This window comes from Rhinolophus sinicus, chromosome 2 (genome assembly GCF_057876585.1).
Source record: "Rhinolophus sinicus isolate RSI-liver-muscle chromosome 2, RSI-T2T, whole genome shotgun sequence".
In the NCBI taxonomy this organism is placed as follows: domain Eukaryota; kingdom Metazoa; phylum Chordata; class Mammalia; order Chiroptera; family Rhinolophidae; genus Rhinolophus; species Rhinolophus sinicus.
The window spans coordinates 139935677-139954123 of NC_142502.1; the positions used below are offsets into that span (position 1 = coordinate 139935677).

General features: G+C 45.4%; 1 protein-coding gene and 1 long non-coding RNA gene across 2 annotated transcripts in view; one reads left to right on the forward strand and one right to left on the reverse strand.

Moving 5' to 3' along the window:
* Window positions 1-18447, reverse strand: part of LOC141571561 (uncharacterized) — a 29933-nt gene that overhangs the window by 5538 nt on the left and 5948 nt on the right. The window lies entirely within an intron of this gene.
* Window positions 4812-14507, forward strand: FIGLA (folliculogenesis specific bHLH transcription factor). Its single transcript, XM_019717033.3, has 4 exons — window positions 4812-7485; window positions 10373-10525; window positions 12162-12375; window positions 14407-14507. Exons 1-4 carry the CDS (start codon window positions 7246-7248, stop codon window positions 14505-14507), a joined length of 708 nt encoding a protein of 235 aa, XP_019572592.3. The 5' UTR covers window positions 4812-7245.

Genomic DNA, 18447 nt, shown 5'->3' on the forward strand with positions numbered 1-18447 from the left:
GTTTTACTTTTTACATTTATGTTACTAAGCCATCTGGAATTTATTTCTGGAACATCATGAGGTAGGCATCTACTTTTTCTCAAGTATCGTTAATTCATAACATACTATTTTTCACTCACTTGAAAAGTCAACTTTTTCAAATACTAAATTCACGAGTTTGTTTCTGGGCTTTTGATTACATTCTAATGAGCTGTTTTCTTTTACTAGAACCACATTGTTTTAATTATTGTAGTTTCTATGTTTGGTTATCTAGTAGGGCAAGTGCCCCTTTAACTTTTTCAAAAAGTTTTAGATCTTTGTGGGACAGGCTTGGTGATTGGTGGGTCCTATTTTAGGGCATGATGGGCTAGTTGGATTTTTCATTGGAGCATCTTCATTTCTAATTTTAGTTAACCTGAGGGCTGTGGGAGGCTCCTCAGAAAGGAATTCTCCAATATTTTGCCTGGAAAATAGAAGCTCAGCTGCCAGCCATGTACAGGCCCCAGAAGGGAGAAGGCCACTGGTAGAGAGATAGCCCCCTGCTTTCAGTCTGGCTGTGCAGGCCTCTCTGGATATAAACCACCCTTCTGCAGTATAGGCAGCTATATGGTGTTGCCTGGTTATAGGAGGTAGTTTTGCTCCTCCAGGGGAGGTTCCGAAAGCTGCAATTCCCTAAGAGAGAGTCAGAAAGGCAGAGGAATTAAGTTGTTTACAGACTGAATGGAGCCATCTGGGGAGACAGTAAAGTCCTCAGTTGACCTGGGGGAAGTGGTCAGCTTGTCACTCTGGACAGCCTGTCCCACCCTGCCTCTGCCGTGGGGACCCTGTACAGCTGCCACTCTCGGTCACCATGGATTGTGTTGGTGGCAACAGGAGGCTGTGACAGACAATTGCCACCACACAGGGTGTGCTGTTGGCACCTTGTGCCCACAGCCTTTTCTTCCAGAGCCACGGGAATGGGGACCCAACCTGATGGAGCCTGGGTTCTACTCATGTTAGGGGAAGGCCTGACTCAAGCACAGGGAGAAGAAGGCATAGATTTCTTTTAGCCATGGTCTCCCAGGCCTGGTTTTCTAGGGGTGGGGAACAATTTCTCAGTAAAGAGAGTGCACATATTCTGGAGGAAGATGTCACAGCACTTTAAGGACGACAGAAGTCACTAGTTTAGAGGAAAATGTACCTGTGCCTATAGTCAGCAACTGAGTGTCCTATACCAACTAATGCCCCAGGCCTCCATCCTCCTGAATTCTTATAACTTGCTCCCATGTACTGTACCTACATTTGGGCCTTGACCCAATCTCCCCTGCACCATGTCTGCAGGAAAGACTGTCTCTTTTTGCATTGCTCTCACTTATAAGGGAAAGTTATAACTGGCTCTACTTCTATCTGCTGTTAGCAATTCCTGCAGCTCAAAGCCAACCAATGCCAGGGACCCTCCCTGCCAGTGAAAGCCCAGGTCCCAGGGAGAATCACAGAAGAGTGAGGAGGCCTGGGCTGCTCTTGGGAGGGGAGAGTTAGAACAGGGGCCTGCCAGCTGGGCCTCAAGAAGGCTTCCTCCTGCAGGACAAGGGCCCACGCAGCAGGGTATGGCCAGCACAGCTGTGCCTCTTAGTTTCACGTACTCTCCCCAAAGCAGCCTGCACCCCAGTTCTTCTTGAATCTCCCCAAAGCCCTGCTTTTGTTGCAATCTTACCTTCCTTATATATGACAAGCATTTTCCACTCCCAGCTGTACCAGTCCCAGGACAGGAATCCCAGGCCCTCTTCCAGGTGGCCCCAACGAGCCTTTCTTGACATCTCCACTACCAAGTCCTTGGAACCGAGCCCTGCCTCAGTGTCCCCTCAACCAGCTCTTATTTCAGCTTTTGCACTCTTGCTCAGTCCATCCCTCTTCCTGGGTCACTTTGGATTTGTCTGTACAATAGCTGAGTTTCTGGATGTTCTGTTTGGTTCATAAACCATCTTTGCTACTGTAGCCTTCACTTCCAATGTGGTGGGAATTAGATGAGGCAGGAGATTGGTGGTTACAGACCCAGGCTCTGTGACCAGACTGCCTGGGGACAGTCCCAGCTTTGTCCCTTTCTAGCTGGGAAAGCTGGTTACCTGAAGTTTGTGTCTCAATTTCTTCTGTGAAAAAAATTACAGTATCTCCCTCTTGAGGCTGTTGTGTGGTTTAAGACAGTTACTGTCTATAAAGGGTTTAGAAGGGTGTGGCATGCGGATCCCTGTAAAAGCGTTGGTTCTTTATGGAGTGTGGACCTCTATAAAGGTGTTTGCTGTTATGGTTATGCCCATGGTCTAATGGACTCCTCATCACACCTCTGAGGGATTTCTGTTATAATTGCCACTTTACAGATGGCAAGAAGAAGCCTGGAGTTTGAATGACTTGCGCAAAGGTTCTATGAACCACCGAGCTGCAGAAGCTCTTCCCTCTGACCCACTACTAACCCTGGGGCCCTGCTTATGTCTCAGCTTCTCTCTAGAGGCCCCACAGCCCACAGGGCTCTCAGCTTCCATCTACCCCTTCTCGAGGCTGCCGGCCATCTTTGTGCATCTTGTCAGAGCTCAAGGCTACCAGCTGCTGGGGCACGAAGTAGAAGGACTTGAGCTGAGGGTCCCTGTTGAGGAAATAACCTTTTACCGGCTTTCTGGGGACAAAGCCTGTGGGCTGGTTCCTCTTTTCTGCTCTTGGTGGAGAAGCACTTCTGACTCACTGTTAACCCTGCTAGTGATATGGTCAAGATGTTAACCTCAGCTCACGGCCTGTGAGAGTGGAGGAGCCTCAAGGTAAGTAAAGTATGGGCACGGCAAGCAGGGCCACGGAGAGAGCATCAAGGTCTATGTACCAGTGGGCCAGGCCCACCCCAGGCACGGGGCTGGACTCAGTAACTTTGGGAAGGAGGCCGCTCAGACGTCGAGGAAAAAGAACTGCAGGGGATGCAGCAAACCTGAGTTTGAGGCTCGGCTCTGCCACTGACCAGCAAGCAGCACGACCTTGGGTTGTCACTCAAATTCTCACATTGATTTTCTCATCTACACAATTGGAGTGAAGTCTAACTCCTAGAAATGTGGTGAGATAAAATAATATATACCATGTAAGAAACAATATGTCATAATAACAACACAAATTAATGTGAATATGAATAATAATATACAATTGCCAAATTAATTTGGATAGGAATTCTGGGCAATGCAAACACTTTTGTATAATTTTTGGTCCCTTTTAAAAATGTCATGCTTTGCCTTCTCTTACTAAATGTTTTTGTTTGTTTGTTTTACTAAAGCTGTTCTTTTAGCAGCTCTTTTGTGTCTTGACTAAGCTAAGGAGATGAAGGGACCTGTGTTTGAGTCATGATCGGGCTGGTGTGATGGGGGGGGGGCTGCTGAGCACCCAGGCTGACAGGTGTAAGAGGGGGTGCTCCTCTCAGTGGGGCCTCAGGGTAACGAACAGGCAAAGATTGATGAGATGAACCTCCATGAGATGAGCAAGGGGAAATTTCTTTGTGTTTCGGGTGGAAGATAATGTGGATTGGCTCCCTCAACCCTCCAGCCTCTCTCCCTTCCTCCGAGGTGCCTTTCTGCATTGCAGAGGCAGGGAGGCTGAAGCTCCATTTTCCAGAAGCCCTTGTGCTGAAGGTTGTGTATGCCAATTAAGGTGATTTAATTAGAAGCAGTTGTGTGAGGTTGCAAGTGTGGAAGTGGGGCAGAGCACCTCCGGTCCTTTTGTCTATTTCCTGTGGACAGGACAGGGGGTTGGAACTTTCTCTGCAGCAGTGTTCCAGGGCTCCTTTCCCAGCTTTCGGGCGTTGAGTGGCAGGTGCAGGAGCTCCATGGTCTGCAGCTTTGGTGGTGAGTTCTTGAACTCAGAGCCCCTCCCTCCTCCTCCAGTTCTCCCAATGTTTGTGTAAGGACCTAAATCCCTAAACGAGATCCCTTGGCATCTGCTTGGAATACCTAGAAGAGCTTCTGATCCTGCTCTGAGCCCTGCCTGGGGTGAATAGCCTGGGACTTATGTGCTGTGAGGCTCAATCCCTGCCAGGCACTAGTGATGGCAGAAGCCTCTATGGGGACAACTCCACTTTTCAAAATGACACCTAGGAACAATGATGGAGGAGTATGATTTGGAAGGAATCTAAGTCCCTGAGTGACCATGAGGGCAGAAATGCACTGCTGACCTATGCCTTTTGCACTGTTAAAGGAGAGAGAAATAATCTTTTTTGTTCATTAGGTCATTGCATTATTGGGTGATGGCAAGGTAGTGACACTGTCACCATCAGGTGTAACGCCTTAGCTCAAACGGCTCTCCCTCAGGGCAGATGGCTCAGTAGAAGAATCTAACAGCCAACAGTTCAGAAAGTTATAGTTGGAGTTGATAGAGGGGAGAAAGTACGAAGGAACAAAGTCTGGGGTTCTCACACTGGGTTCCTGATGTATAGCAGCTGGTCTGCTCAAAGGTTTGGCAATAAAATAGAACAATGTCAATAATGCCCTTTTTGATGCAAGGACAGTTAAGTAAGTGGTAAACTACAGTGGTACCTCGGTTTTCGAATGTAATCCGTGAGTTCTGAAACATTCAAAAACAGCTGACAGCTAGGCCTCAGGATCTTGCACTCAGTAGAAGCCGCGTGACATGTTTGACTTCTGAGTCATGTTCGAAAACAGGAGCATTTACTTCTGGGTTTATGGCGTTCGTAAACCAAAATGTTCATCAATGGAGACGTTTGAAAACCGAGGTACCGCTGTATCTCCATTTTCAGCGTCATTCCCACACATTTGGCTCCTGTTGCCTTCTATCTGCCTCCCAGCAAACACCACCAAACAAACTTAGAGCAAACAAAATTATTTCCTCCTTAAAAATATATGTATTTAAAAAATTATAGAACTGACCCATGCTTAATATAAAAAATGCAAGCCATATAGAAGATGGAATACCAGATTACACCTCCCCATTCTCAGGTCCCTGACTCAGGGGAACCCCAGTTGAGCATTGGTATGTCCTCTTCTCTTCCCCTTGCCCTTCTCTTGGAGGCAGTGAGTGCCATGGTGGGAGCTGAGGAGGAGATAGGGCTGAGGACTTAGCTGATGTGGCTGAGAGAGAGGTCATAGATGAGAACTGAGCAAATAAGTAAATATACGGAGGATGACTGGAGCCAGACTTCTCACTGTGGGAGAAGGGAGTTATAAATAAGGAACGGGGGAAACTAGAGAGAAGGCCGAGGTGTTGACTTAGAATTGGAAGTATTAGTGTGAACTCGTGCTTTTTAAATCTACCGATCCATCTATATACACGTATAGCTGTATGTGTGTGTATGCTTGTGTGTGTGTATGTATGTACATTTTATTTTTTTGTCTGCAAACAGTGCTTAGAAGCAATGACATCCCAAAAGGAATGAAAAATCAAGCATTCAATTTTGGTCTGTAAATCCCATCTTCCACTAAAGAGAGAATTGACTGATTCCAGGGCTGCAAGATGAGCCTGAAATGTGTCTTTTTTGGTACAAGAAAGTGCTCAATGAATGATGAGATTATGTTGAAAGGGGACAGCCTGGAGGGTTTCGCACTGGCCAAATCTGGGACAATTTGAGCATTAAAATGCCATTTCCCCAAAAATAAGACCCAGCCTTATTTATTTTAATATAAGACTGGGTGTCATATAATATAAGATATAAGACCAGGTCTCATAATATAATATAATTGTTGTGGGGGGCCTCCGGCGGGGTCTCTGCTCCCGCTCCCCACAAGAGAACACAGGACATGGTGAGGCCAAACAGGAACACCCGCGGAGCCATAGGTAGGGGAGTCATACCACTATACTCTCGCTGGCAGCTGGGTTGGAGAAACAGGAAACAGGAGCCACACGATTCTCAACCCTCACTGTACCGCTTACAGGCTCAGCCACCATCTTCTTGCTAGCTCCCATCTTTACTGCTAGCCTAGCCACAGCAGTTATATTAGTGGCCAATGGCTCACTGGTTACAGCTGACAGCCAACTAGCCACAGCTGATGGCCATGCAATCACAGTTGATGGCCATTTACTACCTGAGCCAGCACCTTTCTATATGAGGCTGAGAGCCTGGAAACAGCTTTCTGGGGCTCTATCCCCACAATAATATCATATCATATCATATCACATAATATCATATAAATACTGGGTCTTATATTAAGTTTTGCTCCAAAGGATGCATTAGAGCTGATGGACCGGCTGGGTCTCATTTTCGGGGAAATGTGGTAATGATAGGAATAAATTACATCTTATTCAATAAATTAGAAATTCATGAGCCCATGCCGATGAATACAAAATGAATAAATAAATGGGGAGAAAGGAAAGCTCTTCCCCACAGTAGGATGCTAACCATTTGGCCATTATCAGAGTGGTGGTGAATTCAGGCAAGAGTCAGCAATGGATGCTAAGATACCTCCTCATTAAATATTGATCAGTTAAAAGGAAAAATTAGTCAATTTCTGTATGGTAAAGGAACCTGGCAGACACCACCTTGATCAGATGATCAAGGTTGACATTATGTATCTTCTGACTTGATGCACTCAGAAAAGCCAGGCATCTTTTCTATGGAGTCTCTGCCAAGAGGGCACCACCTGGGTCTGGAATTGAAGGAACACAGGACAAACCAAAGTTGAGGGACATCCTACAGAATGGAAGACTTCTCCTCTTCGAAACGATCAAGGCTATGAAGATAGGGCAAGACTGAGGAAATGCTTTGGAAAACGAACCACCACAGTGAGAACATTCATAGAGAGAAAGAGGGTGATGGAGCAAACGTGAAAAAAGTTAACAAGTAGAGAATCTAGGTGAAAGGCTACGGGACCTCTTTGTTATTGCTCTTGCAACTTTGATTTCAAAATGAATTTTTAAAAAGTTTTGTGTGTATCCATCAAATTTTTTTTCTGCTAAATGTATATATGTACATGCGTGTATTTGCATACATGCATATACACATATCCAGAAGCTCAGGTCCTAGCCCAGATTGGTTAAATCTCAATTTGGGGGTTTGGTACCCAAGCATGTGGATTAAATGAAAAACCAAAAAAACTCCTCAGGTGATTCCAGGGTGCAGTTAAATTTGAGAACCAGTGTTGTCTGTAAGTCAATGTTCACCATAATCACCAGTGCAGTTCGTTAAAAACAATTCCTTGACCTGCTTCCAGAAAGCGGGACGGAGCTGTAGTGAGCGAGCAGGGGAATGGGTGCAGGTGGTCCAGGCCCCGCCCCCGCGGCCCCGCGGGCCTCGTGCGGCCCCAGGTGCCCTGGATGAAAAGCCCGGGCAGCCTGTCGACCCCGTGCGCCGCCATGGACGCCACGCCCGGCCTCCTGGGCACCCCGCCAGCCGAGGTGCTGGAAGAAGTGCTGCGGGAGCAATTTGGGCCGCTGCCCCAGCTGGCCGCCATCTGCCGGCTGAAGCGGCTGCCCTCTGGCGCCTACTCATCCACCGACGACCTCCAGTTGGTCCTGGAGCGGCGGCGCGTGGCCAATGCCAAGGAGCGCGAGCGGGTGAGCGCCTTGCCGCGCGTGGGTCCCCAAGGCCACCCTGTCCGGCAGCACCAAGACCCCCGCGCCTGGACGGGAATGAATTCCTGCCCTCTCCTCTTGTAGCTGCTACCCACCTCTGAACACCTGGTCAGGACACGGTGCACCCACTCACTGCCCACCTGCGGGGCCCAGAGGCGACTTTGGCCTCCCGAGGTCCTGCTCGTGGCCTAGCCTGGGAGAATGACAGTGGCCTTGTTACCCTCCACTCTGGTCCAGCACCTTGTTCGCGGCCGCTGGGATGGCCGCCTCACCTGGCAACCCACCTGAACTTGTGCAGAAACCGGGTTTGGGTAAGCCCGAGGAGGCCCGTGACAACTTCCAAAATGTCTCCCCTTAGCAAGTGCTTTTGGAAAGCTTAGAGCAGGAGAGTTGCGCTTAAATTTCACAACCGAGTGAGCTGCGTGGGTGCTTGGGGCGCACAGGACTCCCACCACCCATTTTCCCTGCGCTCTGCAACTCTGCCTCGAAGCACAAATGGGGTAAGGGGCGGACCTAATGGAAGTTACTCTTTAAACAAACAAACAAAACAAAAAAACACGACCCCTCAGTGTGCACCCAGACTCCCACTCGACCCCCTGTCAAGAGAAAGTGTCTGTTTCCCAATCCCGCGGGTTTCTCGTTAAATCACCAACCCGAATGGTCCTGTGGGCCGGAGTCGGAGCGGCATCTACCGGTAGCTCTTAGTATTTCTAACTAAACTAGGGCCCCAAACTTGTCAGATCTGGTCTCCTTTGGTCCCTTTGCAATCTTTGTCTTGTGTTGCCGTAGAGACGGATCCCAGGGAGGGAAGGGTGAATGGTGGAAGAGGCAGGGGTGAGCGTTTAGACTGGATTCGAGGAGGAAGGTCTGTGGGGCTGTTCCTACACACCCTGGGTCCCTTAGAAATGTAGACCCAGTGAATCAACTAAGTTTTGTCTGGGGAAAGGTGTGGGGAGAAAGGACCAAGGAAGAGTAGAAGACTTAAGGGAAAGTTGGGAAAAGTGCAAGAGTCTCCATGGTTTGACCAGGCATTAGACCCTTTATGAAAATGACTCTGATCTGAAGTGATGATGTGGCCCTCAAAAAAGGTTCTGATGCAATATTTTGCATTTTAAGTGGGACTTTCCACCAGGAAGGAATTGCTTTCTGTGGAGAATTGGTCCTGATGTTATCCACTGTTTTAAAGCTAATGACCTTTATTCTATATAGTGATACAAGTAATACACCTGGATATAAAACAAATAAGTCTTGGGGATGTAATGTACAGCATAGGGAACATTATCAGTAATATTGTGACAGCATAGTATGGTGTTAGATGGTTGCTGGACTTACGGTGATCACTTCTTTAGGTGTATAAATGTCGAATAACTGTGGTGTACCCCTGGGACTAATATAACATTGTATGTTAGCTATATTTTAATACATATCTTAAAAAAATAAGAAACTTAGGGAAAAAATACACCTGGAAAATATAGAGATGACTAAATAGGGAAAAGAAACACCCATTATACAAATATAACAACCAGGAACTATCATTTTTCTGTATACTCCCAGTCTTTTTTTCTAGTTATGTGTGTGCATATATATAATTTTACAAAATTTTGGCCATCTAGTACACATCTTTATACTTTTTTGCACTTAACAGTATCAAAAGCATTCCCTCACATTCCTAAGCATTCTTTCCGAGAGCAGCTTTTGACTGCATAGTCTAGCATAGAAATGAACCATAACTTACCCAGTCTCCCATTGTGGGGCATGTATGCTTTTTGCAGCTTTTTACTGCTACATAAATCTATGTGCATGTTTTACCAGAATAGTGTCCTGCTTTGGAATCAAATGCTAGAATCAATGGGATGTATATAATCTCATGATTTTTGATACAAGTTGCCCAATTGCTTTCTTAGAAACGTTTACTAATTTTTATCCCCTTTTATAAGATATAGGACTGTTCCCACTCTCAATGCTGGGTATGATTAACAAAACAAAAGAAAAAGGTTACCAGCTTGGTACATGAAAAATAGTATCTAATTTCTGTTTTAATTTATAGTTCTTTGATTATTAAAGTTCAATATTTTCAAGTTTATTTGTCACTGTATTATGCTGTGAATGGGCTATGTCCATTGTCCACTTAGATGTGGGGTGGGAGAAGACTCTACATAAGTGAGTACATACACTGGTTTTATGGTATAGTGGGAGCTGAGTTTTTCCAGGGTCTGTGTCCCCCAGGGGTTGATCATCAGAGTTTCAGTGTTTTGGAGCTAAGGAATTAGACCCTGGAGATAAAAAAAAAAAAAAAAAAAAAGAAAAAGAGAAAAAAAAAGAGGTACTTTATTCTACCTTTCAAGTCTGGCAACATGCAGTCTGTCTGGACTCTAACACTTGACTCTAAATCATCAACTCTGCTGGGAAAGAAGTTGAAGAATTATAACAATAAAACTACAAGGTGGTATTTTCCACTTTGCAGATAAACCAAGGCTTGGTGATATGCAGTATCCTATACACTCTTGTAAAGCTTAATGGTAGCACTGGGTTTTAAATCCTGCTGTATTGACTCAGAGCTTTTAGCCACTCTCCCCACTGCCTCCGCATTATGTTGCAGTGGGTGTGCTCTCAGAGGAGGAGGAGGTCAAGTGAACATGGACACCCCTCCAGCCTGTCCACCTCCAGTGCCGAGTGTATGTGGCTCCCGCTCCCCTTGCCTGGAACTATGGTTGGTGGAGTGGCAACTCTTTGGCATGTGCCTGCTGAGATTCCCCACCCAGAAAAGAGAGCTGTGGAAATGAACCTTCAAACCCCCCTTGTGCGGTTTTGGGGGGATGTCTGTACAAATTAGCTGCTCTGTGTGTTACTGTGTCTTTTTGTTTTCCAGATAAAAAATCTCAACCGTGGTTTTGCCAAACTGAAGGCACTGGTGCCATTTCTTCCGCAAAGCAGGAAGCCCAGCAAAGTTGATATCCTTAAAGGCGCAACTGAATACATACAAGTTCTCAACGACGTTTTGGAAGCAGCCAAAGGCTCTGAGGTAAAGGTTTAAGAAGTTAGAACAATGATACGCATCGTTTATCGAGCCCGTTCTATGTGCCAGACAATTTATGTATACATTCCAGTTAGTTTATAACAATCCTCTGATCTATTTGCTGTCCTCATTTTACGAAGGAAGAAAACAAAACACAGGTAAAGACCACACAATTAAGAAATGTCAGGACTGGGGATTGAGTCCAGGTCCATGAGAGCTTTGGAGCCAAGTTCCTGGCCATCTATGTAGTTACCTCCTGTCACTGTCCAGGGCACGGAGCTCCTAAATGCTGAATCTTTAATAGGACCTTGGCAGCTGGGGCATGAGAGAAGACCTCTGTACACCCACTCTGTAGTGGTGGCTTCTCTTTAGCTGGAAAAACATCAGACAGAAAGAAGAGGCATTTCTGTGCCTAAGGGGCCTCCCTTGGGAGAGGCCCTCCCTGAGAGACAGCCCTGCTGGATAGCTCAGCAATCTCATGGGGTTTTCCAGCCATTCCGTGGGATGACATAAATGAACCTGCTTTACAAACTGGGAAGCATCAGTGTTACCACTGTTATCAGGTTGCACAGCTCAGAAGTGTGGGTTGGTTTTATGGGCTCGTTCCTTGGAGAGGCAAAGCTTGAAGGCCTGAAAATGGACTAGTCATTGGAGGAGGTAAGATATGAAGAGAGAAAAGGCCTTAGAAATGAGCCCTACATGACATCACTGACAGGAGGAAGGAGAAACCATCAGAGGGAAGGTGTCAGGAAGGTAGAACAAAAGCATGATAGGTCCTGAAGTCAGAGACGGGGGACTCTTGGGAATGTGAGGGTGGCAAGTAGTGGGAGAAGATACACAGAGGCTGGGAAAGGCAACCAGGCCCAGTATTTGAGATGTGTAACAGGAATTGGTTGGAAGCCAGCTCGTAGAGGGTTGAGGATGTGTTATAGGTACAGATCTGGAGTCCAAGCAGAGCGAAGTGCCAAACTTCAAGTCTGTTCAACCTGGAAGTCTGAGACTAAAAGAAAGATACCCCTTCTTCCCAACCCCCCCAGAAAAGGAAGAAGAAATGCTGTAAAGAAGAGCCAGTAAAGGTCTTTCCTAAATAGCAATGTGATTGTGTTTAGGGACAGAAGAGAAGGACAGATACTAGAAAGAAGAGAAACAATCAATCTAGAAACTTAGGGCAGAAACAGGCAGCTGTATAATGCTACTTTTTGGATTTCTTTTTCTCTTGTCTACTAGTCCTACTTAGGTGACTGTTGGCCGGATAAATTATGCAATTATGGGAATGGATTGTCCTATTGTCCAAATCTGATGGTTGGGTTGTCATAGTGTTTGCAAATGTGCAGGTGGCTGCCTTAGTTTTTTCTTGCATGTTTATTGTGTAACAGAATTTGTCATATGCTGCATTCATTAAAATATAGGATCTGTTCCATGCTATTATCTTTTTAATGAAGGTGCCCGTTGTGCAAGATTTTATGGTTACAGAAGAACAAAATACAATTGATTGAACAATGATTTTTCTCCCCACAATAACTGAAGCATTGCCCCCCTTATCACTTAAATGCAACTTTATCCATTAAAATTTTGAAACATATTGATTCGGATCTTCAAACTCTAACTGTCATACTATTTGACAACTAACTCCGGTTTCTAGAAACAAGATCATCAGAACTATAGCAACAGTACTTGTGAAGCACATGTATCCTTGGCTAGAGAGCTACTGAGAAACAACACCCAACCTGCCAGCTGTGCTATCAGCTTGAAGAATGAGGAGGAAGCGCCCTGGGCAGATGGTGGCAGTGGTGAGTTGGCGTATGCTTGTCGCCAGAGTGTGATGTCTGTGACTGGAGCTATCTCCCCAACCAGAAGTCTGATAAAGTGTTCCTTCTTAAACTGCAATATAGATGTCAAAAAACTCAAAACACATCCCTTGAAGCATGTGGCATTTTCCACGCTAAGCCATGAGTGGAACAAGATCATTTTGCAAAAGTATCTCGGTGGGAGGTGGAGTTTGCTGGTTTGAAAGATGTATTATTATGTCCCCAAATTAATTGGTCAGCAGCTCAAGGGGAAGGCCATTCCTCCCGATCACTCAACATAGACATAAGCTCATTTTTATGATCCTAATTAATACGTCAAAAGGTTTTCTGTATTCTGTGGTTCTTAGAAAAAGAAATAAGTACTATATTGCTATACATAAAGGTGCATGGTGATAACACACACACACATTTTTTTTAAATTGGCCTTGTTAGAAGGCAGCATCTTATAAGTAATAACAAAGGAGTTTATTGTAACAGCTCTTACTAATTGCCAAGCTAAACAAAGTCCCTGGAAGTAGCAGCTTGCTTCTCCAGATCTAGAAAGTAGACTTTTGGCTCTTGCTATATCTCACTGTTACACAAATGAGACCCCTTGCTTCATCATACAACACGATTGCTATTGAAATAAGAAAGGCTTATCAGGATCTGGAACCAAATGTGCTGTAACAAGCAAGTAGCTTAGTGTGAGGTAAGGGACAGTGGAGGCTGTGGCATCATAAATGATGGTTGGTGGTGAGAGACAGTTTCAAATAGCAGTTGAGTGCAGGCTCTGGAGATAGAATGCTGAGGTTCAAACCCTGGTTCTACCACTTGCTAGCTGTGTGGTCGTGGGTAAGCTGCTGAATCTTTCCAGTTCTCAGTGTTCCCATCTGTAGAATGGGAATGATAATTGTACCTACTTTGTACATAAGATAACTGTGAGGTTCAAATGGCCTCATGTCAGTGAAGTGTCTAGCATCGTCAGTGTTCACTTGGGCATTAAGTCTGCTTGATCACCATGAGCAATCAATATTGATTGGTGAGCAGTTGAAAATGAGCCACAGTTTGCAGCTCTGTTCGTACCAAGTGTTCTGGGTTTTCTCACTTGGTTCTCACCAATGCTCCACTCTTGTTTGAAGTCGTACAGGCTGCCTGCTGACTGGCGGGCCTTGGTTCCCATTTCTGATCTGGTTACTGTTTTCTAAGGATTCCATTTGTGCACATGCTCCATCTAGATTTTCCAATTCTGGCCACTTGAGATATAAACCTTCCCTTGCCAGTCTACCTTTAGGAGACAGAATTTCTCTTGCTACTACATGAGCTGATAGGGAATGACTGAGGACAAAAGAAAAGAATGAAGATATGTCCTGAATGGAAACTTGAACCTGGCTATCTAAGTTAATAATAGTAACGCTTCCACAAACATAAGTTTTAATATGTACTAGCTATTAAGGCAAGAATCTTACTTGCATTTAATCCCCACTGATCCTTATCAGGTAGGCATCATGCATCCTCACGGTAAACTACCTGGCACTTCCTTTCTGCTTGGCGAGCCTGGTCGCCGAGCAGACCTACGTTGGCAACACCAGCCGCAAGGCTGTATGGGAGATTCCTATTGTCCAAGGATAATTGATCCTGGAAATAGGCCAATTATGGTAAATTGATTTAAAGAGGGATTAACGTTTTCTAGTAGGAAACAAAAGTTCTGACTGGAAATTCCTTTTAGAAAGTAAACAAAACACTTAATTTTCAGTCTTTTAGCTAACCAAGTTTAAGTTGGTAATTGGAAGAGTGTGCTAATTCTTAGAATGAATAAAGGATTAATCATCTGTTTGAAATCTTTATAGATGTGTGTAACTTCTGTCAAGTGTGCCTTCATGTAAGGCGTGCCACGGGACTGTTCTTGGATCTCACGTTTTGTCAAGGGTTTCTCATTCTTTGAGATTCAAATCATCATTTTTGAAATAAAAACGCTGATGTTGAAACAATGATCCACTCATAGAAAGGTTGCAAGTACAGTACAGAGAACTTCTTTCCTGACCCTTTTGAGAGTAAGTTGACCACCGGATGCCCCATCACCCTTTCTTTCTGCCCTTGGAGAGGATCTGAGGAGTGCAATCCTGGTGCTGGCAGAGATGGGCATTTTTGGGGATTTGGAGATGGGGGCAGAACAGGCTATGCAAGATCAGCAACATTCCTGAGAGGCACAGTCCCAAACAAAGTACATAAGAATATGCTGATGGAAGAGATGGAGATTAACTTCTTGGGCTGGAGCAGGTTTCCTTGGGGACTGAATCAGCAAGTATGTGTGTAGATGGAAAGGGCCGTGAGCCATGTGCAGCCACAGCATCTGGCCTTGGTGGGGACAGGGATCGATGCCAAGGTCCAGGCCAGGCTGACTTAGAACTGGACTTCGAGATGTAGGATTTTGCTGCTTGGGGGGTGGGTATTGCTGGGTGGCAAGATGTTCACTGACCCACTGTTGTTTATTCTGTTTGTCCCCTGTGGCTACAACACGGGCATTTCACATCATGCAAGGCTCTGAGTTTTGTTCTGAGTTGCCTGTGATCCTCTAGAGGCTGTGTCCCTGGGCAAAGACCACCCTCAGTGTTGGAGTGAGATGCCAGTTGTGCTAGGCTCACAAGGGCTCCAGAAAGGATATATGGATGAACATAAGTGTCTGTTAGGAGGCCTGGATATGCCGCCATCACACACTTCTAAACTTTGGCCTGTCATAGGAGTGTTCTTTGGAAAGGATTTCTGAGAGAAGGAAACTTGTGTGGGTGGTAGATTTCCACTGACACCTCTTCAGGTTGCGGTAATGTGTGTATGTGAAATTAATTACTGGGGACATTTCTTCTAATGGCATTTTAAGATCCGAAATGAGATAGTCTGGCTAGTTGTGATGAATTTATTAGCACCCTGGGCAAGCCCAGAAGCATCTATCTTCTGTCTCTCATCTTGCATTTGCCCCAGCTAGTGGTTATGTGTTTTAGCAAAACTCCTACCACCATGGGGGGTCTAGTCATTTCCTTCAGAAGTACTTTTGCCTGCCCCGGTGTTCACTGGTGGTCTTAGGGGGCATATTCTGATGAGTTTAGGCAGCAGAGTATTTTCAAAAATTGCACTTCCCTTTTGAGGGGCTGGGCGTCCTCTGGTTTGTCAGTCCTTACCATCCTTATTACCTCACTGGTTTAAGCATTTAACTTTGCAGCCCTGGGTCAAGGGCATGGAAGCTCAGAGGGAAGGCTGTGCCAGTGGTTGCCTTTGGCTTGGGGATGTTATTGTGTCTTCTAAACTTGGGGGGTTTCGGGGTTGGTCCTGTGATGATGTGGATGCTGGTTGTTCTCTCTGGAACTCTGGAAAGATACGATCTGGGGCATACAGGACAGGATCCATGGAACTCGGGAGTGATGCCACCTCCAATGGCACCCCCTGGGCTGCAGCTGTTTAGGAAGAGGTTCAACCAGCACCCAAGGAAGGCTCTTAAGGCCCAATCTGATCAAGATAAAAAAAATGTTAGAGGGAAGACAGATTCCTATTTCTTTGTGAAAATAAGCAAGGGAGAGTTCTTTTGTTGGAAATCTAATTTTTCCATGGAGACAAAAGGTTGAATCAGTCACGGAAGTAGGTTTTGGTATGTTGTGTGTGCAGGCATATGTGTGTGTGTGAAGTTTGGTATGTTTGGCAAGATCTCTACCTGGTTTGTGCTCCTAACCCTACCTGTGAGCTGAGCTTAATTTAAGAAAGCCAAGTATTTCTATTTCTCTGACATACCAGTAGAATGAGCTTGGTCGTTAAACTAATTGAAGGAAATCCTTATGTATTCTAGTGGACTTCTTGAAGGGATATTTATGCATTTTATAAAAGGTCCCATATGTACACAGAGGAGAATGGCAAGAATTGGATGAAAGACCCCCTCAAAGGTAGAGGCAGGGCTTCTCTGACGTGCTGCTGACCTCCCTTGGACAGATGGCTCTTTGGGTTAGCAGAAAACCACCAACTGCAAGGACCACATAAGCTACCCCTGAGGGAGGTCAGTGTGTCCTTTCACCTTCCATCCTCCCCCTCCTCCCCCTATTCTAACCCCTGGGTTGTCCAGAACAGATCGGGGATCAGATGGGCTCCAGAAATAGCGTTAAGCATAAATCTCTGAATGGAAGGGTAGAGGGATTTAAATGCAACTCGATTATTTTCAGGAACTCTTCTGGTCTTCTGATCACTCTCTTCCTTTTTGGAGGATATTTCCTTCCAGGAATGTGTCCTTCCAACAACTCGGGTGTGGCATACAGGCCTGGGCACCTGCCTCATTGGGGGTGCTCTGAGATTAGAGGAACCAAGTTCCCCTGCATCATGCAGGTTAGGCCAGGTCTCCAAGGGAAGAGACAGGCCACATGGGGTTTGATGGACAAAGCCCTGCTCATTATAAAGGATCTTCATTTGCTGGAAGATCATCTGTATGGCTCTCCCTCCAGACTTGAGACGGCAAGGCTGTGGTCACAATGCTGGGTTCTGATGCCCGGGTCCTGTGTGCACTTTCACACACGGAAGCAGGATGGACGATTTTGAGCACAATTTAGATGGAAAGAAATGTAACTTTCTACACTGTATTCCACTTAGTCTTGAGAACCCAGTGAGACTCTTATGACTCAGATGGTGGGAAAACTCTTTATTTTGCCCCATTAAAGTCTATTTTTCTTGAGTGAATAAATACCGAATCATTTCAATGTTCAGAATCCCGATGGGAGCTCTTTGCCTCTTAAGTGATCTCCCCACTTCTCCTCCTCCTCTAGCTACCGTGGGGACGATATGTATGCACTGTAGAGGCGGGAATGGAAGCTCTCATATGTATTTCCCCTCCTCTGACCCCAGCTGGTCCTCTGGCCCCTGGTCTTAGGTATTGCTGAGCTGATATCCCCTGTGTATGTCCATGGCCCCACTGTGGCTCTTTTCTCTAGGCCAGACTTGCTGGGCCTTCTGCACTCAGAACCCAGGCCTCTTCTGGTCTCTCTGGCTTTGCCACTTCAAAATGGGCTAGGAGGCTGCCCTCATCCCCATATACATGGTGATGTCCCTCAGCCATGTGGCCACTAAACTCCTCTGAGAGGCAACGTCCCAAACAGTTGGTGCAAATCCTTGCTTCCCTCAGATTCTACTTTAAGTGTCGTGGGTTCTATTGCCTTGGGTCAAGGCCCAGGACGGCACAGTACAGGGGCCCTTCCTAGGGATCAGGCAGCTTCTGCACAGGAGTTCCATCCCCTCTGAATAACTACATCCTTCTGGTTCAACCTGCATCTCAGTTCCTGGTTGTAGGCAGTCTTCCTCTCGTACCTTGTCTCCTTCCTGTTCTATGCCTACCTGGTGAGCTCTGCCCACTAGAACCCACACATTCAATAAAGTCAGCTTTGTTTCAAATGAGAGTCTTGCTTTTCAGACTCTTGTTAAGCTGGGCACTGAATTCTAAAGCTGAGCAAGTGAGGACTTCTGTTCGTTATCTATCTGCAGGCCCCCTATCCCAATCCCCAAGCCTTGGCTCAGTAGATGGAGGGAAAAGTCCATTGGATAACGTGTCAGATTATCCAGCTACACAAACAACAGGAGCACACCTGCTTCATTAAAGGAGTTGAGCAGGAAGCTGGGTTTCTAGTCCTCAGACCAGACTCTTCTTGGATATTTAACTGCTGGACTTAGATGAGGCCAACAGATATTTTAAAAATGAACTGTGAGAATAAGACAACACCAATAAACTTCAAGTTTTCATAATCTGATACTTAAATATTACCTTCCTGGAATTTTCCAGATAACTCTTAAGACAAAAATAAACTAAGACAATGAACTATAATAGACTATAGGCTGATATAGGCTCTTTAGGTAAACACAACAATATATGAATTTATCTCTTAGGTTTAAAACATAGATATGTGAAAACTTAAAAAATTTTTTAAATAAAATGTCTAAAGCCAAATGAGAACTCAAGAAAAGAAAGCTTGATCACATACATAGTGAAAAGCTTGATCTAGGCCAGAGAAAGGATGACCAGCATCCATACTATTATGTTGCACCAGGCACTGTTCCTGGCAGTTTATACCTATCAACCTATTTAGTTTTCATAACCACCCTGTGATGCACAAATAATTATAT